Here is a 21896-nt window from a genome sequence, read left to right as displayed (position 1 = left end):
TGGAAGCTGGTGTCAACTTTACTGCATTTATTTGTTAAAAATACACTTTTTTGATACAAGCATACAGAATATTGACCTTTAACCAAGGCACAGCTAAATGGTGAAAAGGAATCTCTGAAAAGAGAAAAACGTGCCAAGCGTCACGTCTGGAGGAAAACTGGCACCATCTCTACGGTGAAGAATGGTGGTGGTGGCAGCATCATGTTGTGGGGATGTTTTTCAGCGTCAGGGACTGGGAGAGACTAGTCAGGATTGAAGGAAAGATAAGCAAAGTACAGAGAGGTCCTTGATGAGAACCTGCTCCAGAGCACTCAGGACCTCAGACTGGGGCGAAGGTTCACCTTCCATCAGGACAACGACCCTAAGAACAGCCAAGACAACACAGGAGCAACTTCGGGATGTCACTGAATGTCCTTGACTAGCCCAGCCAGAGCCCGGACTTGAACCCGATTGAACATCTCTGGAGAGACCTGAAAATAGCTGTGCAGCGACGCTCCCCATCGAACCTGACAGAGTTTGAGAGGATCTGGAAAGAATGGGAGAAACTCTCCAAACACAGGTGTGCCAAGCTTGTAGCGTCATACCCAAGAATACTCAAGGCTGTAATCGCTGCCAAAGGTGCTTCAACAAAGTACTGATTAAAGGGTCTGAATACTTACGTAAATGTCATATTTCAGTTTTTTACTTTTTATAAATTTGCTAAAATAAAAATAAAAACTGTTTTAGCTTTATCATTATGGGGTATTGTGTGTAGATTGATGACAGGGAAAAAACTATTTAATACATTTTAGAATAAGACTGTAACGTAACAAAATGTGGAAAAAGTCAAGTGGTCTGAACATTTTCCGAATGCACTGTATGTTCCACTGGTGGAAGTATAGGGAATGTACTTACATGAAGATGTATATGAGTTGCATAGGGAAGATGAGAACAATATCCAGCTTTATAGTCAACTCCCTTAAAGGGTCCTGAGGAAAGGGCAGGGATGCTGCAGTGAGATACAGGTTGGACTAAAAGCTGATGTATGTATCCTCTGGCACAAAGTGGGAAGGCGTTTTATGACATTGTACTGTACTGTGCCACAGGGTGGTCACACACCAGCGGTTACACAGATAGACACACTTGTATTTTTTACACACACACACACACACACACACACACACACACACACACACACACACACACACACGCACACACACGCACAAATACATACAGTAACATATCAAACATACAAAATTACTGTATATGAGTCTCTGTCATCAAGTCTGTAATCATCAAGGCTAGCCCTCTGTAATGGAATTAATTATCTAATTTGTCCTTATTAGAAGTACTGCCCTCTGTCTATGGAGAATCCATCCACACACTGCTTACAGTGCATAGGAGCAGCACATAGCATTGGAGGATGTGTGTTGGACACAAGGAGTGTGATTGGATGAGTCCTCTTCTCAAGCCACTCCTCCAGCCCTGCCTTCCATACGGTCCTGTTGGCCGAAGTATCATCAATGCCAGCCAACACGTCCAGGCCCAGCCATTTTGGACCCTTTTGGATCCCAATATCTTCATAGTTTTTCTGTGTGTTCATGGCTCCCTTTTCTTTCTCTCCGCCTCTCTCTCTCTCTCTCTCTGGTTCCTTCTTGCCGCTCAGGTCTTATTGGCTCTCAGAGTTGTAGCATTGGGTGTCTCCTCTCTCCTTCCCGTTGAAACTTGGCAATGGCTGCCCATACTTGTCAACACACCAGCAAAACCCTCGCTTTCTGCCCTTGGATGGACGGCACTGTGTGTGTGAGGGAGAGGGAGAGAGAGAAAGGGGGAGAGAGAAACAGAGAGTTACAGAGACCGAGGGAGAGAGCGAGAGAGCAAGAAAGAGTTACAGAGAGAGAGGGAGAGATTAACAGCGAGAGAGTTACAGAGAGAGAGTTACAGAGAGAGAGATTTACAACAAGAGAGTTACAGAGAGAGAGGGAGAGAGTTACAGTGAGAGAGTTACAGAGAGAAAGTTACAAAGGGAGAGAGTTACAGCAAGATAGTTAAAGAGAGAGAGGGAGATAGTTACAGCGAGAGAGTTACAGAGAGAAAGTTACAGAGAGAGAGAGCGTTACAGAGAGAAAGCTACAGAGAGAGAGTTGCAGAGAGAGAGGGAGAGAGCAAGAAAGATTTACACAGAGAGAGTTAGAGAGAGAAGGAGATAGTTACAGCAAGAGCGTTACAGAGAGAAAGTTACAGGGAGAGAGTTACAGAGTTACAACAAGAGAGTTAAAGAGAGAGAGAGAGTTACAGAGAGAGAGGGAGAGAGAGTTACAGCAAGAAAGTTACAGAGAGAGAGGGAGAGTTACAGGGAGAGGGTTATGTCGAGAGAGGGAGAGAGTTACAGTGAGAGAGGGATGGAGTTACAGAGAGAAAGTTACAGAGAGAGAGGGAGAGAGAGACTTACATGGAGAGAAAGTACAATAAAAAGATTTAGGCTTGTACAGTACATAATTACCAATAGTCATCTAGCACAATGGCCATCTAAAATGACTTGAGGAAGTGGGACATGAAATGGTTAAGGACATTAACGTCCATTTTGTGCTGAAGACCTGAGGAGACTTGGCCATGGGATGCATGCTGGTGGTATTTTCAGCTGCTTTTACGGTCTACCTCCAGTTCCACACACATATAGAGAGCTTTAAGATAAACAGAAACCTGGTCAAATATTTGCTTAGGCCCGTTTGTGAACAACTGAGACCCAATATCTATTTTCAGTGAGCTGGTGGCCAGTACAAATCATCTGTTGCTGATTATACCCCAAAGCTCCAAATTATGGGTACTACAAATGACTTACAGAGTCTCCGGAGCAACCCAAGGGCTGTTATTTTACTGCCAATTTGACTAAAGGTCAGAGTCCTCTCTAGTAAAACATGCAGGCATTAATTTGAAGGGCAAAGGAAGGCGAACAAATGGCGTCGCTCTCTAAAAGAGTTCATCAGAATGGAAGTCAGTCCTTTCTCTGCTTGATATTACATGTGTCTAGGTATCTGACCCCAGAGACCATAGCATAGGCTCAACCCTGTAAGAGCGATGTGGTACCGTAGAGTTTATGTAATGGACTGTCCAGTCAAAATATGACTATCTTGTCTACTGTAACTTAACTCTCTAATATTGGCACCCATTATCATGTTATTTCCCTTCTCCGAACAAATTATGTTTTATTATAATTTCATCTATATGACCAATCAAGTAGCATAATTTGATTAAAGTACACATGCTGAGAGCTTAAGTCACATTTTCAGGAAAAAGTCATTAAAAAGTTGAAACATTGGAGTCAAAGAATAACTCCACTAAATAGTAGCTTGGGAATCTAATAAAAGTAATAAAAAGAAGACAAAACCTGGAAAAATGCATTTAAAAGCTGCATTAAAAGCTCTTTTAAATGCACCTCTCATGCATAATCGCTTTACCATTTCCACCATCTAACTCCACATGCTTTACTTCCTCCTCCAAACTATGTATACGTTTATAGTTAATAAGACATGTTGGGTCTGAGACTCATGGGAACCGCAGAAGTAAACTCCCAGACATTAAATGTCTGCCATTCCCTCCCTGCCTGCCATCCCTGAGGAGACACAAACGTACATTTTATATAAACAAAGACAATGAGCCTGGCGTTTTGGTATAGCTGGTTATGAGATGATTGCAGGTCAAACAGAAGCACGTCCATTAGGCAGGAGACTCAGTGCTGTGGCATGTAATAGAAATGTTGCTTTGTTTTTGGTGGGTGCCGTGATGGCGCTGGTGGACTAAGTGCCTCCATATGAACGCGTCAGGGACACTCATTTATTATAAACCTATTGTGGGCGGACCAGGACCACGCAAATGTTTGAAATGGCTGAAGATTCTATTTTCGGCACTGCTTTTTCAAAAGTCTGGCAATTATGGGGAGCGAGCAGCGGGTGCCGGCGGCCACCTTGACGTCTGTCTCCCTGGGAGGGTTCACGTTAAATGGCCGCTGTTTGAGCCGCGCTGGGTGCTTGCTGGGGTCTGTGGTTCCATGTCTCCAGAGCCAACCCCAAATGGTGTGGCTGAGAAGTGATGAGGCTCTAAGAACTAGTGAAGCAGATCTGGAGGAATGGATCTGCTCCAGATATGAATCTAGTACGCATGATGAGCCACTGACATTACAATCTTCATTGATGAAGAAAGGGTAAGTGGGAAGATTATGTTCAATGGGGGTGACTTTCCTGGCCTTTATAACACTGTTCAAATAGGTGGGTCTGGTATCTGGGCTCGTGTTCCTTGGTGGAAGCATGGCTTTGACACATTCGGGTAATGCCAAGGAGCGTGGGGGACTGACTCATAAAATGGCATCTTTATCCCTACGGTGTGTTTGTAGGATTTCCTTACCTGTTTTTTTTTGTAGAAGCCCTTATTGTCACAGTTTGGGATGTGGAAGCCTCTGGGGTTGAGGATGTCTGTGATCTTCAGTCCTTTAAGGACACTCTCCATCTCTCTAAGACAGGGACCCTAAACACACACAGACTATAATGACCCATATTACCTCTTCCAATCCAAAGCACTCTGTCTATTACATACAGCTCAAATAATGTATTTATCCTATTCGAACAGTGAAACTAACAGAAGCCACAAAAGTGTGCTTACTTGGTACAGTGTAATTCAATCTCTAGGAACAATGGAGCCGGAGAAGAAGGCTGACGTTTTACGTGTCCCCAACCGATTGTGTTATTTTGTTCATTTATTTGCGTTGTTTGTAACTTATTTTTTAACTTACTTTGTACATAATGTTGCCGCTACCATCTCTTATGACCGAAAGTAACTTCTGGACATCAGGACTGAGATTACTCACCATGGACTGGCAGAATCCTTTTTTTCCTTTAACGAGTCTGATGAGGCCGACGCAAACGATATACTGCTTTCTCGGGAACAGGCCCAGATCCCCGTGATTTGCGTGAAGAAAAAGGGGCCAGAGGGCGGTCTGCCTTCTGAGAATTCGTAGGTGATCGAATAAACCCCCACTTCCTTCCATTCTACTAGCAAACGTGCAATCTTTGGAGAATAAAATCGATGACCTACGCGGAAGATTAAACTACCAACGGGACATTCAAAACTGTAATATCTTATTCTTCACGGAGTCGTGGCTGAACGGTGACACTATCAACATACTGTTTGATAGCTGGTTATACGCTGTACCGGCAGGATAGAACAGCGCCGTCTGGTAAGACAAGGGGTGGCAGATTATGTATGTTTGTAAATAACAGCTGGTGCACGATATCTAAGTCTCAAGCTATTGCTCGCCTGAGGTAGAGTATTTCATGATAAGCTGTAGACCACACTATCTACCTAGACAGTTTCCATATGTATTTTGTGTAGCTGTTTACATACCACCACAGATTGAGGCTGGCACTAAGACAGCATTGAATGAGCTGTATTCCACCATAAGCAAACAAGAAAATGCTCACCCAGAGGCGGCGCTCCTAGTACCCGGGGACTTTAATGCAGGGAAACATAAATCCACATTTCTATCAGCATGGTAAATGTGCAACCAGAGAGAAAAGAAACTCTTGACCACCTTTACTCCACACACAGAGACGCATACAAAGCTCTCCCTCGCCCTCCATTTGGCAAATCTGACCATAATTCTATCCGCCTGATTCCTGCTTACAAGTAAAAATTAAAGCAGGACGCACCAGTGACTAGATCAATGAAAAAGTTGTCAGATGAAGCAGATGCTAAGCTACAGGACTGTTTTGCTAGCACGGACTGGAATATGTTCTGGGATTCCTCCGATGGCATTGAGGAGTACACCACATTAGTCATTGGCTTCATCAATAAATGCATCGATGACGTCGTCCCCACAGTGACCAACCAGAAGCCATGGATTACAGGCAACATCCGCACTGAGCTAAAGGCAAGAGCTGCCGCTTTCAAGGAGCGGGACTCTAACACGGAAGCTTATAAGAAATCCCGCTATGCCCTCCGACGAACCATTAAACAGGCAAAGTGTCAATCCCAGAAACCCTAGACCCACTCCAATTTGCATACCGCCCCAACAGATGATGCAATATCTATTGCACTCCACACTGCCCTTTCCCGCCTGGACAAAAGGAACATCTATGTGAGAATGCTATTCATTGACTACAGCTCAGCGTTCAACACCATAGTACCCTCAAAGCTCATCAATAAGCTAGGTGGTAAGGGTAGGTACAGTAACAACACATCCGCCACGCTGATCTTCAACACAGGGGCCCCTCTGGGGTGCATGCTAAGTCCCCTCCTGTACTCCCTGTTCACTTATGACTGCACAGCCAGGCATGACCCCAATGCCATCCTTAAGTTTGCAGATGACACAACAGTGGTAGCCCTGATCACCGACAACTATGAGACAGCCTATAGGGAGGAGGTCAGAGACCTGGCCGTGTGGTGCCAGGACAACCTCTCCCTCAACGTGATTAAGACAAAGGAGATGATTGTGGACTACAGGAAAAAGAGGGCCGAGCACGCCTCCATTCTCATCGACAGGGCTATAGTGGAGCAGGTTGAGAGCATCAAGTTCCTTGGTGTCCACATCACCAACAAACTAACATGGTCCAAGCACACCAAGATAGTCGTGAAGAGGGCACGACAAAACGTATTCCTCCTCAGGAGACTGAAAAGATTTGGCATGGGTCCTCAGATCCTCAAAAGGTTCTACAGCAGCACCATCGAGAGCATCCTGACTGGTTGCATCACTGCCTGGTATGGCAACTACTTGGCCTCTGACCGCAAGGCACTACAGAGGGTAGTGCGAACGGCCCAGTACATCACTGGGCCAAGCTTCCTGCCATCCAGGACCTCTATACCGGGCGGTGTCAGAGGAAGGCCCCAAAAATTGTCAAAGACTCCAGCCACCCTAGTCATAGACTGTTCACTCTGCTACCGCACGGCAAGCGGTACAGGAGCACCAAGTCCAGGTCCAAGAGGCTTCTAAACAGCTTCTACCCCCAAGTCATAAGTCTCCTGAACATCTAATCAAATGGCTACCCAGACTATCTGCACTGCAGACAGGGATACTATCATTAGCATTAGGCTACACCAAGCTCCATCTGTAGCCTAACGCACTACCGCACTACCCTTCAGTAGTACCCAAACAATGTTGGTACTAGGGATAAGAAGAAAGAGAGGCAACTAATAGGAAATGAATTCACCTTGTGAGGGCTTACACTTTGCTGAAAGCTGTTTAGAAACTAGCTAACACTTTACACAAAGGGCCAGGGCCAGGGGATAAGGTCCATTCAAAGAGGTCTTAGAAAGGAGCCGACAGGCCTTATCCTCAAGTCCAGCTCCAGTCTCTGATCAAAGCAAATCAAGGCAGAGTTATTTTCTTGTGCTGCACTCGTTTCTCTGCCACCGGGCCAAAGATAGGATAAAAAAACTGAAAGAGGAGGGAGGAGGGCGAGTCCAAACAGGCACACGCAAAGGGCCAATCCATCATCAACTTGCTCTGAGACTCGGCGCTCCCCTCCAGACCGCCACCGCTCCCCTCCGTTCCCCCAGGAGGCATGCGGACGCCTTGCTGCAAAACAACAGGTTACCCAGAGGCAGAGCTACTGTACCCAATCACCGCCATGCCAATCTACCGCCACCACGCCACCGCCAGCCGTCAGTACCCATACCCAGAACATTTCATCACCCGCAGACGGACGGAGAAAAACACCAAAACACAGAGAAAACGGGGAGGAAAGAGGGAGAGAGGAGGAGAAGGGAGGAGAAAAACACCAAAACACAGAGCGAAGAAGGAGGAAGAGGAGAACATTTTCTGAAAGACTGTTCCTAGAGAAAGGAAAACAGTGGACCTGGTACTCACATACTCTGGCTCCTGCTTGGATTCCAGGGAGAAGTTTTGTTGGTCTGTGCTGTGAGCTCCAGGGAGTTCCTCCATTTTATAGCTCCGGGCCCTCTTCAGCTGCTCCCTGTGGATGACCACTGCCTTGACAGGGTGGAGGAGAGATGGGTGGTGGGGGAGTCTGGGGGGGCCTACAGGAGGTCTGCTGGTGCTGAAAAGGGCTTGGGGGGCTTGGATCACTGGGGCGGTGGTGTTTTGCTCCTCCTCCTGAGTACCATCCACATTCTCTGCCAAAAGTTATTTTGGGGCAATTATTTTCATTCCCAAAATTACATAATTATTTTAAGTATTATACATTATAAGTATAATATTTAGTATAATAATACTAATGGGTATATGTTTGGATCATGTGAATCATGTGAATGGTCTATCTGTGCTGGTTCGGGTGGGGGTTTTTCACTCGAAGTTCATCCAAGCTAATAATAGTTGCACATTAATTACTGATGAAGAGAGGAGGGTAGAGAGATCAGATGACATTACAAAATTACAAAATGTAAATTAGTTTTGATTTACAATTGGAAACCACAGTGTAGTTTGAAATAAATATTGACATCTGTCAAATAATTCCAGACTCATTCAATCAATAATCTTCATGAAACCCTTGTATCACAGAACCCCAGTTGTATCACACAGTCCCAGTTGTATCACAGAACCCCAGTTTATCACACAGTCCCAGTTGTATCACACAGTCCCAGTTGTATCACAGAACCCCAGTTTATCACACAGTCCCAGTTGTATCACACAGTCCCAGTTGTATCACACAGTCCCGGTTGTATCACAGAACCCCAGTTGTATCACACAGTCCCAGTTGTATCACAGAACCCCAGTTGTATCACACAGTCCCAGTTGTATGACACAGTCCCAGTTGTATCACATAACCCCAGTTGTATCACACAGTCCCAGTTGTATCACACAGTCCCAGTTGTATCACACAGTCCCAGTTTATCACACAGTCCCAGTTGTATCACACAGTCCCAGTTTATCACACAGTCCCAGTTGTATCACACAGTCCCAGTTGTATCACACAGTCCCAGTTTATCACACAGTCCCAGTTGTATCACACAGTCCCAGTTGTATCACACAGTACCAGTTGTATCACACAGTCCCAGTTTATCACACAGTCCCAGTTGTATCACACAGTCCCAGTTTATCACACAGTCCCAGTTGTATCACACAGTCCCAGTTGTATCACACAGTCCCAGTTTATCACACAGTCCCAGTTGTATCACACAGTCCCAGTTTATCACACAGTCCCAGTTGTATCACACAGTCCCAGTTTATCACACAGTCCCAGTTTATCACACAGTCCCAGTTCTATCACACAGTCCCAGTTTATCACACAGTCCCAGTTCATCACACAGTCCCAGTTGTATCACACAGTCCCAGTTGTATCACACAGTCCCAGTTTATCACACAGTCCCAGTTGTATCACACAGTCCCAGTTTAATCACACAGTCCCAGTTTAATCACACAGTCCCAGTTGTATCACACAGTCCCAGTTGTATCACAGAACCCCAGTTTATCACACAGTCCCAGTTGTATCACACAGTCCCAGTTGTATCACAGAACCCCAGTTTATCACACAGTCCCAGTTGTATCACACAGTCCCAGTTGTATCACACAGTCCCAGTTGTATCACACAGTCCCAGTTGTATCACACAGTCCCAGTTTATCACACAGTCCCAGTTGTATCACACAGTCCCAGTTGTATCACACAGTCCCATTTATCACACAGTCCCAGTTGTATCACACAGTCCCAGTTTATCACACAGTCCCAGTTGTATCACACAGTCCCAGTTTATCACACAGTCCCAGTTTATCACACAGTCCCAGTTCTATCACACAGTCCCAGTTTATCACACAGTCCCAGTTTATCACACAGTCCCAGTTGTATCACACAGTCCCAGTTTATCACACAGTCCCAGTTGTATCACACAGTCCCAGTTTAATCACACAGTCCCAGTTTAATCACACAGTCCCAGTTGTATCACACAGTCCCAGTTGTATCACACAGTCCCAGTTGTATCACACAGTCCCAGTTTTATCACACAGTCCCAGTTGTATCACACAGTCCCAGTTGTATCACACAGTCCCAGTTTTATCACACAGTCCCAGTTGTATCACACAGTCCCAGTTTTATCACACAGTCCCAGTTGTATCACACAGTCCCAGTTGTATCACACAGTCCCAGTTGTATCACACAGTCCCAGTTAGAAAATTGATGAAAGAATCATAGAGAGGAATACAGCAAAATTACAGGGTCAAACATCGATATCAACCAGATCATGAGTTAAAACCATTCTATCAATAATTCAAATTGCAAAAGACCATTCTTGCTGTGGAATTCACCATAATAAAAACAGACAGTATAATTGTGTCCATCCAATTGTGTCAATATTGGATATATTACGCACAGGCTGGCTTCATCTAACCGGATAGCTCAAGGTGATAAATTATACTTTAGGCTACCTTGCATGCAGATGTTTGATGACAAGCAAAGTTATCTATATTTTTACAGGCGACATTATTATAACAATATAATATTCCGTTGGCAAACCATGCGTAAAAACATTTCCAAACTGCGTCATCATCTTGGCCTTTACCTTGTATCTCATTGACGGCAGGTAAAGCAGCGGTGGATCTTTTAATGGTCGCAATCGCACACTGTCCTCGTCCCTCCAGCAGAGCTTGGAGAGGTTTCGTCTCGCCGGGCTGCAGCTGGCATGTCATCCCGGAGCCACATCTCCCCGTGTACACCCCGCACGGCTGTCCAAATGCCAGCGCGCAAGTCATGCAGCACCCGCAGCCAGTTTCGCGAACTCTCTCGGTGCAGTCCTTGGGCAACGGCTTGCACAGGAGCCGGGCTCCAGCATCACAAGGTTCACACCGGATAACCGGCCCTACCGCGGCTGATCTCCGCGTAATCAATGCCAGAACAACTGTCATCCAAAGTGTACGATAACAGGTCTCCATTGTAATGATTTCGGGTAGGTCGTGGTGCGTATTGTCCTAAATTTAACTCTGCTGTTGATGCGTACCTAATTCACATGAAGCCACTTTAGACAAAACGTCTCAATATATAGAGCCATCCACTGCAATGTCACACCCCCTCAAATGAGTTGCCTGTGTGTGGGATTGCTTTAAAGGGGGAATCAGCAGTTGCTACATACATGTTTGTACATACATTAATATGCACCCAATAATATCACTTTTAAATGCCTCATGAGCTTAGTTCAACCCCATCAGTATGTAAGCTTTTTTATTCCAATGTGTGTAAACAAAGTAAACGTTAACAAGCACTATATAGACTCAAAACATGGTTAAAACTATAATGTTGCTATCATTAATGGTCAGTCCTTGGATCCATAGATCTGTCTATGAATTTGAGAGTGGTTATATTTCTCCAACCCCATCTCCGTCCGCTGTTTGCCGAAACAGGCGCATTGTTATTGTTTGTACTGCTAACTGCCTGCCGCTTAACTTCATCACTGATATTTTATGAAACAACTTGCTTAGAAGTTTCGATGAAAAAAGTAGCTTAATAAATAAAACATATGTTTTGGTGTGCAAATAAAGTAATCAAATAAAGTAATCGAACTTTATTTCTTTCTAAATCATTGAAAGGCTAATTCTGAAACGGATGGTTGTGGATTTTCTCTTTAGGTATGCCAGCACAATAACTAGCTTCATTTTAGTTGTATGACTTCTCTACTGACTTATATTGGATGAACATTAAAAAAAAGAAAGAGACCTTTGACGTTATTCTGAGGGCTCTTGATTTCAGTCAGGGTATTTTCTGTGAACTTGACAGAGTACCAGTTTTAACAGGGTAGAAAACCTTATGTCCATGAAATTGACGGAACACGTGCCTGAAAGAGAAATAAAAAGTGGCCAAATCAACATCAGTGTGAGGCTTAGGGGAAAGGGAAAGGTAGGACACTACACAGAAATGTGTGTGTGCGCACATGCAGGCGCATGTACAGTGTGTGTGTGTGTGTGTGTGTGTGCGTGTGTGTGCGCGTGCGCATTTGCACTGGTTTTCACAGCACTAGGTTCCATCAATCAATGTGGAGAAAGATCCCTTCACAATCTCCTTACTTCTGATTGAGTGCTTAGGCCAAACCAGGCCAATAGATGGCAAATTCCATTGTTTGCTACAGGATTACTTGACTTGATAATGAGTCAGCTTTCTTTGGTTGACTTTTTTCAAGGAAAAATGACTTTGTGTGTGTATGTGTGTTTGTGTAAGTGTGTCTGTGTGTGTGGGTGTGTGTGTGTGTGTGTGTGTGTGTGTGGGCGTGCGTGCGTGCATGAGTCTGTGTGTGCCTGTTGTGGCCCCATTCCATATCAAAATCGCAAGCATTCAAATAGGTGTCAGGTCAAGGAACTGAATTTCTCCTGACATTACTCCAAGCATTATTGAGAAGATTAGGTTAGAAATACATAGATTATTTGTGAATACTGCATGTGAGCAACGATACAGCTATACTCCATTATTATTTATTAAACTAATACAGGAAAGTAATTTATGTTTTTACCATGCCCATTTGATCTATTGTCCCACATAGTCTACTAAACCTCTCATACTATCCACACCACATAGTAGTAGGCCTATGGAACATTGTGTAGTCACATACCTAGTCTGGACTCGAGAATGTGTCGGCCGAACAACAGCTGGACGGACCATCCCAACCCTGAATGTTTTTCTTCAACCTTGCCTTTCAGGACATGATTCTGAGGTTCTGAGGATGTGTGACATAGCTCGAGCAAGTCAGTAGGCCTACATTGTAGTTTGTCATAGCACCTACAGTCGGTGGGTTTGTTTCAAACCATTTCACCATATATAACTTTGACATTCAAATAAGAGGGACTAATCTTCATATTGTATTTATACTTTTCAATACTTCACAATCCAGAGAGATGTGTTCAGTACAGCCTAAGATGAAGATGTTCCCCAGAACACAGCAAGGACCAGGTCACAGGAAGAGGGCTTTTAATGCCACATGGTACAAATACTATTCATGGCTGAAATATTCACAAAGCCAGGACTTGGCACATTGTTTTTGTTTACAGACACTTTTCACTACCCAATGCCCCTCAATCTTTCTTCACTTCTTTCTCTGGTTTTGCAAACTAGAAGAAAATAAATCATAGAATCGCCCCTGATTTCAGTGCCCAGCTCAGCCTGAGCAAAGCCAGCACTTGCCCAGCAGTTAGATGTGTTGACAGCCAACTTTAGAGCCCAGCCCGGAACCAATTACATCAACCCTCAAGCTTCAGTACCAGTAAGTTAAATATTACTCCTGGAGCAATTTACTGTTCTAATGGAGACTCTCTCTCTCTCTCTCTCTCTCTCTTTCTCTCTCTTTCTCTCTCTCTCTCTCTCTCTCTCTCTCTCTCTCTCTCTCTCTCTCTCTCTCTCTCTCTCTCTCTTTCTCTTTCTCTCTCCAACAGGCATTCAGCCAGTTCTTAGTTTAACTCAGACCACACTGAACCCTGAGTTGTCCAAGTGCCAGTGACCAATATCTAAAAGTCACCTTTTAACTATTGTCTTAATGGTAGCTGTTTATTAGACTGAATATCAGGACTCTAAATATACTGGAAGGTATCTTTTAGCTCAGCCCCCCCAAGTCTTCCACCTGAAAAGTATGAAAATTACTAAACCTGATAGTTAATGTATGATCAACTTAGTAGATGATATCCTATGTAAATATTCATGTGCATCATTATAATAGTACTGTCTTTATCTTTTGTGTCTTCTTAATATGTCCCTTGAAATACTTTAATTGATGATGGTGACTTATCCTTCCACTTTGTGTTTTTAAAACACCCCTCCATATAGGGTACTAGGGGGTAACTAGCCTCCTGGGGTAACTGGCCCTCCCCTGTAATCCACATTAAGACCACAAGATGTCACCAAATTATTTTCTCAACACTTTCCCTGGCTCCCACTGCTCTTGCTCAACAAAAAATGTCCTCTGTGTCATCACAACTTTTGGATATATTTCAACAAAACAATTTGATCAAATTTTGGGGAAATTTTGAAAAAGTTGTAAATATATTCCAATGACGTTGGATCTAGAATTTTTTTTAAATATACAAGAAGGAAAGCCTTAAGATAAATAATCCATTTGTTAAGAGAGAAAAATGTTGATGGTTTTTTAGTAAAGTAGTAATATGTTGGATGAGTTTGTTGGGGGCAACTTAACCCCCCCCCCCCCCTTACTAGAGGGTAACTGGCCCCTGGGGGCTAGTTAACCCTTTATGGTTATGAATGTGTTTCTACCAGTTATTTAGACAATGACTAGCCCAGTTAGCGCTAGTTTATGCTAACTTGCTAGCTAGCAACTTCACCTTGCAGTAAATGTTAGCCAGCTAGATATTTAGCATAAGATGCTAGGAGTGCTAGCTAGCGACATAAATTTGATGTCATATACAGTGCATTCGGAAAGTATTCAGACCACTTGACATTTTTCACATTTTGCTACATTACAGCCTCATTCTGAAATGGATTAAATAATTTTTTCCCCCTTAGCATTCTTTACACAATAACCCATAATCACAAAGCAAAAACAGGTTTTTAGACATTTTTGCAAATGTATTAATAAACCAATTAGGCACATTTGGGCTTGATAAATCATTTTGAACAGAAATGCAATGGTTCATTGAATCAGTCTAAAACTTTGCACATACACTGCTGCCATCTAGTGGCCAAAATCTAAATTGTGCCTAACCTGGAATATTACATTTTGGCTGTTCTCTTGCATTCTCTAATGTGTTATATTCTCCTACATTAATTTCACATTTCCACAAACTTCAAAGTCTTTCCTTTCAAATGGTATCAATAATATGCATATCCTTGCTTCAGGTCCTGAGCTACAGGCAGTTAGATTTGAGTATGTCATTTTAGGTTAAAATAAATAAATAACAGAAATACCTTATTTACATAAGTATTCAGACCCTTTGCTATGAGACTCAAAATTGAGCTCAGGTGCATCCTGTTTCCATTGATCATCCCTGAGATGTTACTATAACTTTATTGGAGTCCACCTGTGCTAAATTCAATTGATTGGACATGATTTGGAAAGGCACACACCTGTCTATATAATGTTCAACAGTTGACAATGCATGTCAGAGCACGAAACAAGCCATGAGGTCGAAGGAACTGTCCGTAGAGCTCCAAGACAGGATCGTGTTGAGGCACAGATCCGGGGAAGGGTACCAAACAATTTCTGCAGCATTGAAGGTCCCCAAGAACACAGTGTGCTCCATAAGTCTTCAATGGAAGAACCACCAAGACTCTTCCTAGAGCTGGCCGCCTGGCCAAACTGAGCAATCGAGGGAGAAGGGCCTTGGTCAGGGAGGTGACCAAGAACCCAATGGTCACTCTGACAGAGCTCCAGAGTTCCTCTGTGGAGATGGGAGAACATTCCAGGGCAACTAACACTCCTCGGTAAAAGGCACATAAATCAAATCAAATCAAAGTTTATTTGTCACATGCGCCTCTAACTGGTGTGAAATGGCTAGCTAGTTAGTGGGGTGCGCGCTAATAGCGTTTCAGTCGGTGACATCACTTGCTCTGAGACCTTGAAGTAGTTGTTTCCTTTGCTCTTGGAGAGATAGGTAGGTCGCTGGTTCGAGCCCAGGTAGGAACGAGGAGAGGGACAGAAGCAATACTGTTACACACCGAAAGACAACAGGTGTAGACCTTACAGGGAAATGCTTACTTACAAGCACTTGCAGTTTTAAGAAATAAAAGTAACAAATAATTAAAGAGCAGCAGTAAAATAACAATGAGGCAGGGGGTGCCGGTACAGGGGGTACCGGTACAGAGTCAATGTGCGAGGGCACCGGTTAGTCGAGGTAATTGAGGTAATAACGTAACAGTCGACTTGGAGATTGCCAAAAGGCATGTAAAGGATTCTCAGACCATGAGAAACAAGATTCTCTGGTCTGCTGAAACTAAGATTGAACTCTTTGGCCTCAATGCCAAGCGTTACATCTGGAGGAAACCTGGTACCATCCCTACGGTGAAGCATGGTGGTGGCAGGGATGTTTTTCAGCGGCAGGGACTGGGAGACTAGTCAGGATCGAGTGAAAGATGAACGGAGCAAAGTAGAGAGAGATCCTTGATGAAAACCTGCTCCAGAGCGGGGGTCTGAATATTTATGTAAATGTTTTATTTCTGTTTTTTATTTGGTATAAAGTTGCAAAAATGTCTTGAACCCTGTTTTTGTTTTGTCATTATGGGGTGTTGTGTGTAGATTGATGAGGGGGGGGGGGGAAATAATTTAATACATTTTAGAATACTGCTGTAACGTAACAAAATGTGGAAAAAGTCAAGGGGTCTGAATACTTTCAGAATAGATATAGATAGCTAGCTACGTTTTTAAGAGCGAGCTTTTCAATTGGCATCTCTTCCCCTGTTTTCAGTCACAGTTGGGGACTGAATTAGGTGTGAGCAGTGCAGGAGGTGGGCTCATGAGTTGTGCTCCAATTTTACTGGGGATAACTTTATTTGTGACCTATGTACAAATTAGACTCGCGCAATAGCAGAGCATAAGAGAGTTTCCACATCAATGTTACCCAATTAGTCAAGTTATTAGCTATATTCAATTACAATATTATATTCCAATGAATACATTTTTTTATGAATTAAAAACAACTAATGAAAACCTTTTACTCTTGAATGTCATTTTAAATACTGCTGGGATTTAAAATCTTGCATTATTCAAATCATATTTAGTGCAATTGTACATATGTATTTTATGTAAAAGGAACAACAAAGAAAGAACAAATAAAATGAATGTGCAGGTGAGTTAAAAAGAGGGACTTTACATCAAATCTCATAGCGCGGATATTAATGCTGACATGTGCAACACCATTTCCCCCCATATTGTATTTAAATAATTAAAATAAGACACCTAGACTTAGCTTTCAAGTATTATTTACTAAAGAATTTCTAAATAAAACGGATTAAATGGATTTTAACACAAATGTGTGAAACCCTATCCCGTAATCTTCTACCGGGGTAACGTTGCTTTTTTGTGTCAACAATTAGACATTGTTCTTAGTGTGGACTAGTTACCCCCTAATACACTATCCCTCAAGAGAGGCATACTAAGTCAAGTCAAACTGTGTGGTATTGCAGAAAATACGTTTTAAAATGTCCCCCAAAAAACGTGTGAAGACCCACGGACCACCCTCTACTGTTCCGCCCCCCACATATCTACCCCACAATTTCGCCCTTGACCTACAAAGTAACCTATACCTTAAAATAAGGACACGTTTCTGGCATAGATGCGAGAGATAGATTCCTGCATAATTAGGCCTACATCTCTATATAATTTAGGCCCGATATTTTAGTTGGTAACAGATAAGAATTTCACCAGTAGGCTAAATTTCCAAAATGTCTCCAAAAGAATAACAAACAGAAAAGAGAAAGTTGGACTATTGCTTTGCGTTAAAAAAAAATTATACTGTCAAGACGTGGCCTCCCGCCGACAGTTTACAGTCAGGTCTGAGTCTACAGCAGAGCACCACGCAGTGGAATGCCAAATATTTGTTTCATATGCTGAAGAAAGAGTGTTGATTTTCCTCCCCTTTCCCCGGTCAGTTTTTTTTGTTGGAAGGATCTGTCGACTATCAAGCACCTGCGCATAGTCCGCAGAGCGCAGAAGGAGAGCGTTCATTGGGCACGGGGAGAACGCATTGGCGGCTTGGGGTGGAATTTGGTCCCGCAGCACAGCCACTCAATAAAGACGGAGTGTGAAGAATGCGCTTTTTCACACACAGAATATTACTGTACACGTGTTTAACATACCCCGTTGTCAGAAGCAATCTCGGCCAACAACAACAGTCGCTCAAATTCTAATCCAAGGAAATTTTCCACCGTTTTAAGACGATTTGGACGATTCAGTCCGTGATTTTTAGAGCACATGTACAGCAGAATTGCCCCTATTTATTTCCTACTGCAGAGGAGACCACTAGCAGCTGAAACTCTTAGTAGGAATGTAGGCCTACTGCTCTATTCGAGACAGCTATAGGCTGACTGAGGACTACTGCTATCAGTCAGTACCATCATCATCATTATCATCACCAACAACATTGCCATTCTCTGGCGTACAATTTCCATAATCAAATCTTGATTCAAACAGTCTGAATGCTGCCTGAGTCTGATTGTCTGAAGATATGATATGGGCAGGCTTGGAGCGAGTGTGGGGGATCTGCTGGGTGCTGTATGGCATTACTGCAGAGACAGAGAAAGAAGCCCAAGAATCTGCAAGACGTGCCAAAGCTCACAGAGAGGAAAGCACATAGTTCAATCAGCTGGAGTTCGCTGAGCCAAACATGCCTGACTAGGAAAGGGCAGTGTGTGTGTGTGTGTGCGTGTGTGTGTGTGTGTGTGTGTGTGTGTGTGTGTGTGTGTGTGTGTGTGTGTGTGTGTGTGTGTGTGTGTGTGTGTGTGTGTGTGTGTGTGTGTGTGTGTGTGTGTGTGTGTGTGTGTGTGGTGAGGGTTATCCTGCAGGAAGGAGACTGTAGATCCCATGACGTCTGGTACAGTCACTGTTATTATTATAGCCTCGTGACCTTCTCACACACAAAGGATAATTGATTCTGCCTGAGTGCCTTTCAAATTCCCTCTCTTAACTGACCCAAATGTATAACTCTCTTAAAACTGTACAGTACAAAACAACGGAGGAAGAGAGCAACTGTTACTCTAAGTTGATGTGGGTGCATACCTTGAGTCCTATACATTATGAGATGTTATAATGTTACTGTATTTCATTGCTGATAGTATTTTATTCTTCATCCAGCCAACCATTCCCTTCAATTTCAATCTCAGACACACTACTAGTCTCAATATCCAATCCAGCTGCAAAAATATCCAATCATCAGCCCAGTCCAAAGACCGTAAACAAACAGACAGATGACATACATTAAGGCCACCAGGCCATCTTCTGTGTGTCTATTTCTGGAGGCACTCCCTCTAACCCTCCCTTCCATCCCGTCTTGTTTTTGGAGCGGTCAATTTGTGTCGTGCGAGGAGCAGGGACCCTGCCTGCCTGGTCCTGTTGTAGTTAGTTTGGTGTTGTCGTGGTCCCCTCCAGGAGGCCAGCCAAGGCCCCAGCCCATCTAGGCAGCCCAACCCAAGGCTTCAATTAGTCCAGAGCGATGGGGGAAGATGGTGGAGAGCACGTGTGAGCACCCCGCCTGACAGTTTGCAGAGCTGCAAGGAAGTGGGCTGAGAGTGGCGCCGACCAGCAGCCGCTAACTTTGGGTACTGCACAGACTGTGCTGTTCCCCATGCATGCACACACATGTGCACTGAACACTTATGATAGCCTAGATATGTAGTTTTGCACACTTACAGTTGAAGTCGGAAGTTAACATACACCTTAGCCAAATACATTTAAACTCAGTTTTTCACAATTCCTGACAATTAATCCTAGTAAAAAATGTCCCTGTCTTATGTCAGTTAGGATCACCACTTTATTTTAAGAATGTGAAATGTCAGAATAATAGTAGAGATAATTATTTATTTCAGCTTTAATTCCTTTCATCACATTCCCAGTGGGTCAGAAGTTTACATACACTCAATTAGTATTTGATAGCATTGCCTTTAAATTGTTTAACTTGGGTCAAATGTTTCGGGTAGCCTTCCACAAGCTTCCCACAATAAATTGGGTGAATTTTGGCCCATTCCTCCTGACAGAGCTGGTGTAACTGAGTCAGGTTTGTAGGCTTCCTTGCTCGCACATGCTTTTTCAGTTCCGCCCACAATTTTTCTATAGGATTGAGGTCAGGGCTTTGTGATGGCCACTCCAATACCTTGACTTTGTTGTCCTTAAGCCATTTTGCCACAACTTTGGAAGTATGCTTGGGGTCATTGTCCATTTGGAAGACCCATTTGCGACAAAGATTTAACTTCCTGACTGATGCTTTGAGATGTTTCTTCAATATATCCACATAATTTTCCTGCCTCATGATGCCATCTATTTTGTGAAGTGCTCCAGTCCCTCCTGCAGCAAAGCACCCCCACAACATGACAGGACATTTCTCCAAAAAGTACGATCTTTGTCCCCATGTGCAGTTGCAAACTGTAGTCTCGCTTTATTTTATGGCGGTTTTGGAGCAGTGGCTTCTTCCTTGCTCAGCTGCCTTTCATGTTATGCCGATATAGGACTTGTTTTACTGTGGATATACATACTTTTGTACCTGTTTCCTCCAGCATCTTCACAAGGTCCTTTGCTGTTGTTCTGGGATTGATTTGCACTTTTGGCACCAAAGTACGTTCATCTCCAGGAGACAGAACGCGTCTCCTTCCTGAGTGGTAGGACAGCTGCGTGGTCCCATGGTGTTTATACTTGCGTACTATTGTTTGTACAGATGAACATGGTACCTTCAGGCGCTTGGATATTGCTCCCAAGGATGAACCAGGATGAACCAGACTACAATTTTTTTTCTGAGGTCTTGGCTGATTTCTTTTGATTTTCCCATGATGTCAAGCAAAGAGGCACTGAGTTTGAAGGTTGGCCTTGAAATACATCCACAGGTACACCTCCGATTGACTCAAATGATGTCAATTAGCCTATCAGAAGCTTCTAAAGCCATGCTTCTAAAGCCATCATTTTCTGGAATTTTCCAAGCTGTTTAAAGGCACAGTCAATTTAGTGTATTCTGACCCACTGGAATTGTGATACAGTGAATTCTAAGTGAAATAATCTGTCTGCAAACAATTGTTGGAAAAAGTTCTTGTGTCATCATGCACAGAGTAGATGTCCTATCCGACTTGCGAAAACTATAGTTTGTTAACAAGAAATGTGTGGAGTGGTTGCAAAACAAGTTTTAATAACTCCAACCTAAGTGTGTGTAAACTTCAGACTTCAACTGTATGTGTACTTTGCATGCATGTTTGCACACACACAAATGCAGTGCACTGCTGGTGGACAATGAAAAGTTAAGGCCCCATGCAAATCATAGGTGGTGGATGGAATAACTCCACTTGGCAGTCGTAGGACATTCAATGGTTCATTTATTTTGGACGTGTTGGTGGTCTGTGGCTGTGAGATGTGGTGTGTTGCCTACGTGGAAAGGAAAGAACCAGAGTTATTGTCATCACAGTGGGGTGCTGAGAGTTTCTTAGCGTTATAATCGTCTTTGACAGCTTTGGCAATCAGCTGATTGGTTAAGCTTACTGTATTTTTCTATAGGGACCCTGTTCAGATCATATACCTACTATTCCATACAAATCAAAGGCCGCCTATGGCTGGCTTTGCTTACAGCATGTCTAGGCATGAATTAGAATCAGGCAGGGGAGTACTTGCGAAATTCACATGTTATGTTATGTGATGACATAAACTGCTAAAACTACTGGAAAGGTAAGTTAGTCAGGAGACAGTTGAAACTTTGGAGCTTTGAAAAGGGAGGCAGAATAGACTAAAAGATCATGCAAATCTAGGTTAAATGGCACAACCACCACACTACCTCTGATACTAGTTGAGAGCCGTATCCTTTGGGAGTGAGATAATCTCCACACACATAGTGTACGCACGTACACACAGAAACACTCATTCACATGCACCTACACACTCACACATACACTACATTAGGAAAGTATTCAGACCCCTGGACTTTTTTAAATATTATTCTAATATAAATTAAATATTTATTCCTCATCAATCTACACACAATCTTTGGGGCGGCAGTGTAGCCTAGTGGTTAGAGCGTTGGACTAGTAACCGAAAGGTTGCAAGATTGAATCCCCGAGCTGACAAGGTACAAATCTGTCGTTCTTCCCCTGAACAAGGCAGTTAACCCACTGTTCCTAGGCCATCATTGAAAATAAGAATTTGTTCTTAACTGACTTGCCTAGTAAATTAAAGGTTCAAATAAAGGTTTTCCCATCTGTAGAGATGGGAAAACCTTCCAGAAGAAAAGCCATCTCTACAGCATTCCAACAATCAGGCCTTTATGGTAGAGTGGCCAGACGGAAGCCACTCCCCAGTAAAACGCACAT

General features: G+C 43.4%; 1 protein-coding gene across 1 annotated transcript; it reads right to left on the bottom strand.

The window, feature by feature from the left end:
* Positions 1–1648: 1648 nt before the first annotated feature.
* Positions 1649–10849, bottom strand: igfbp-3b1 (insulin-like growth factor binding protein 3 paralog B1). Its single transcript, NM_001279167.1, is given in 4 exon segments — positions 1649–1774; positions 4381–4500; positions 7838–8103; positions 10480–10849. Coding segments are annotated over 4 exon segments (882 nt in total).
* Between the last annotated feature and the right edge of the window lie 11047 nt (positions 10850–21896).

The sequence above is a fragment of the Salmo salar genome, chromosome ssa14, assembly GCF_905237065.1.
Source record: "Salmo salar chromosome ssa14, Ssal_v3.1, whole genome shotgun sequence".
Taxonomy (NCBI): Eukaryota; Metazoa; Chordata; class Actinopteri; order Salmoniformes; family Salmonidae; genus Salmo; species Salmo salar.
The sequence above is the reverse complement of the archived record's forward strand: the minus strand, read 5'-3'. Positions and strand labels throughout refer to the sequence as shown.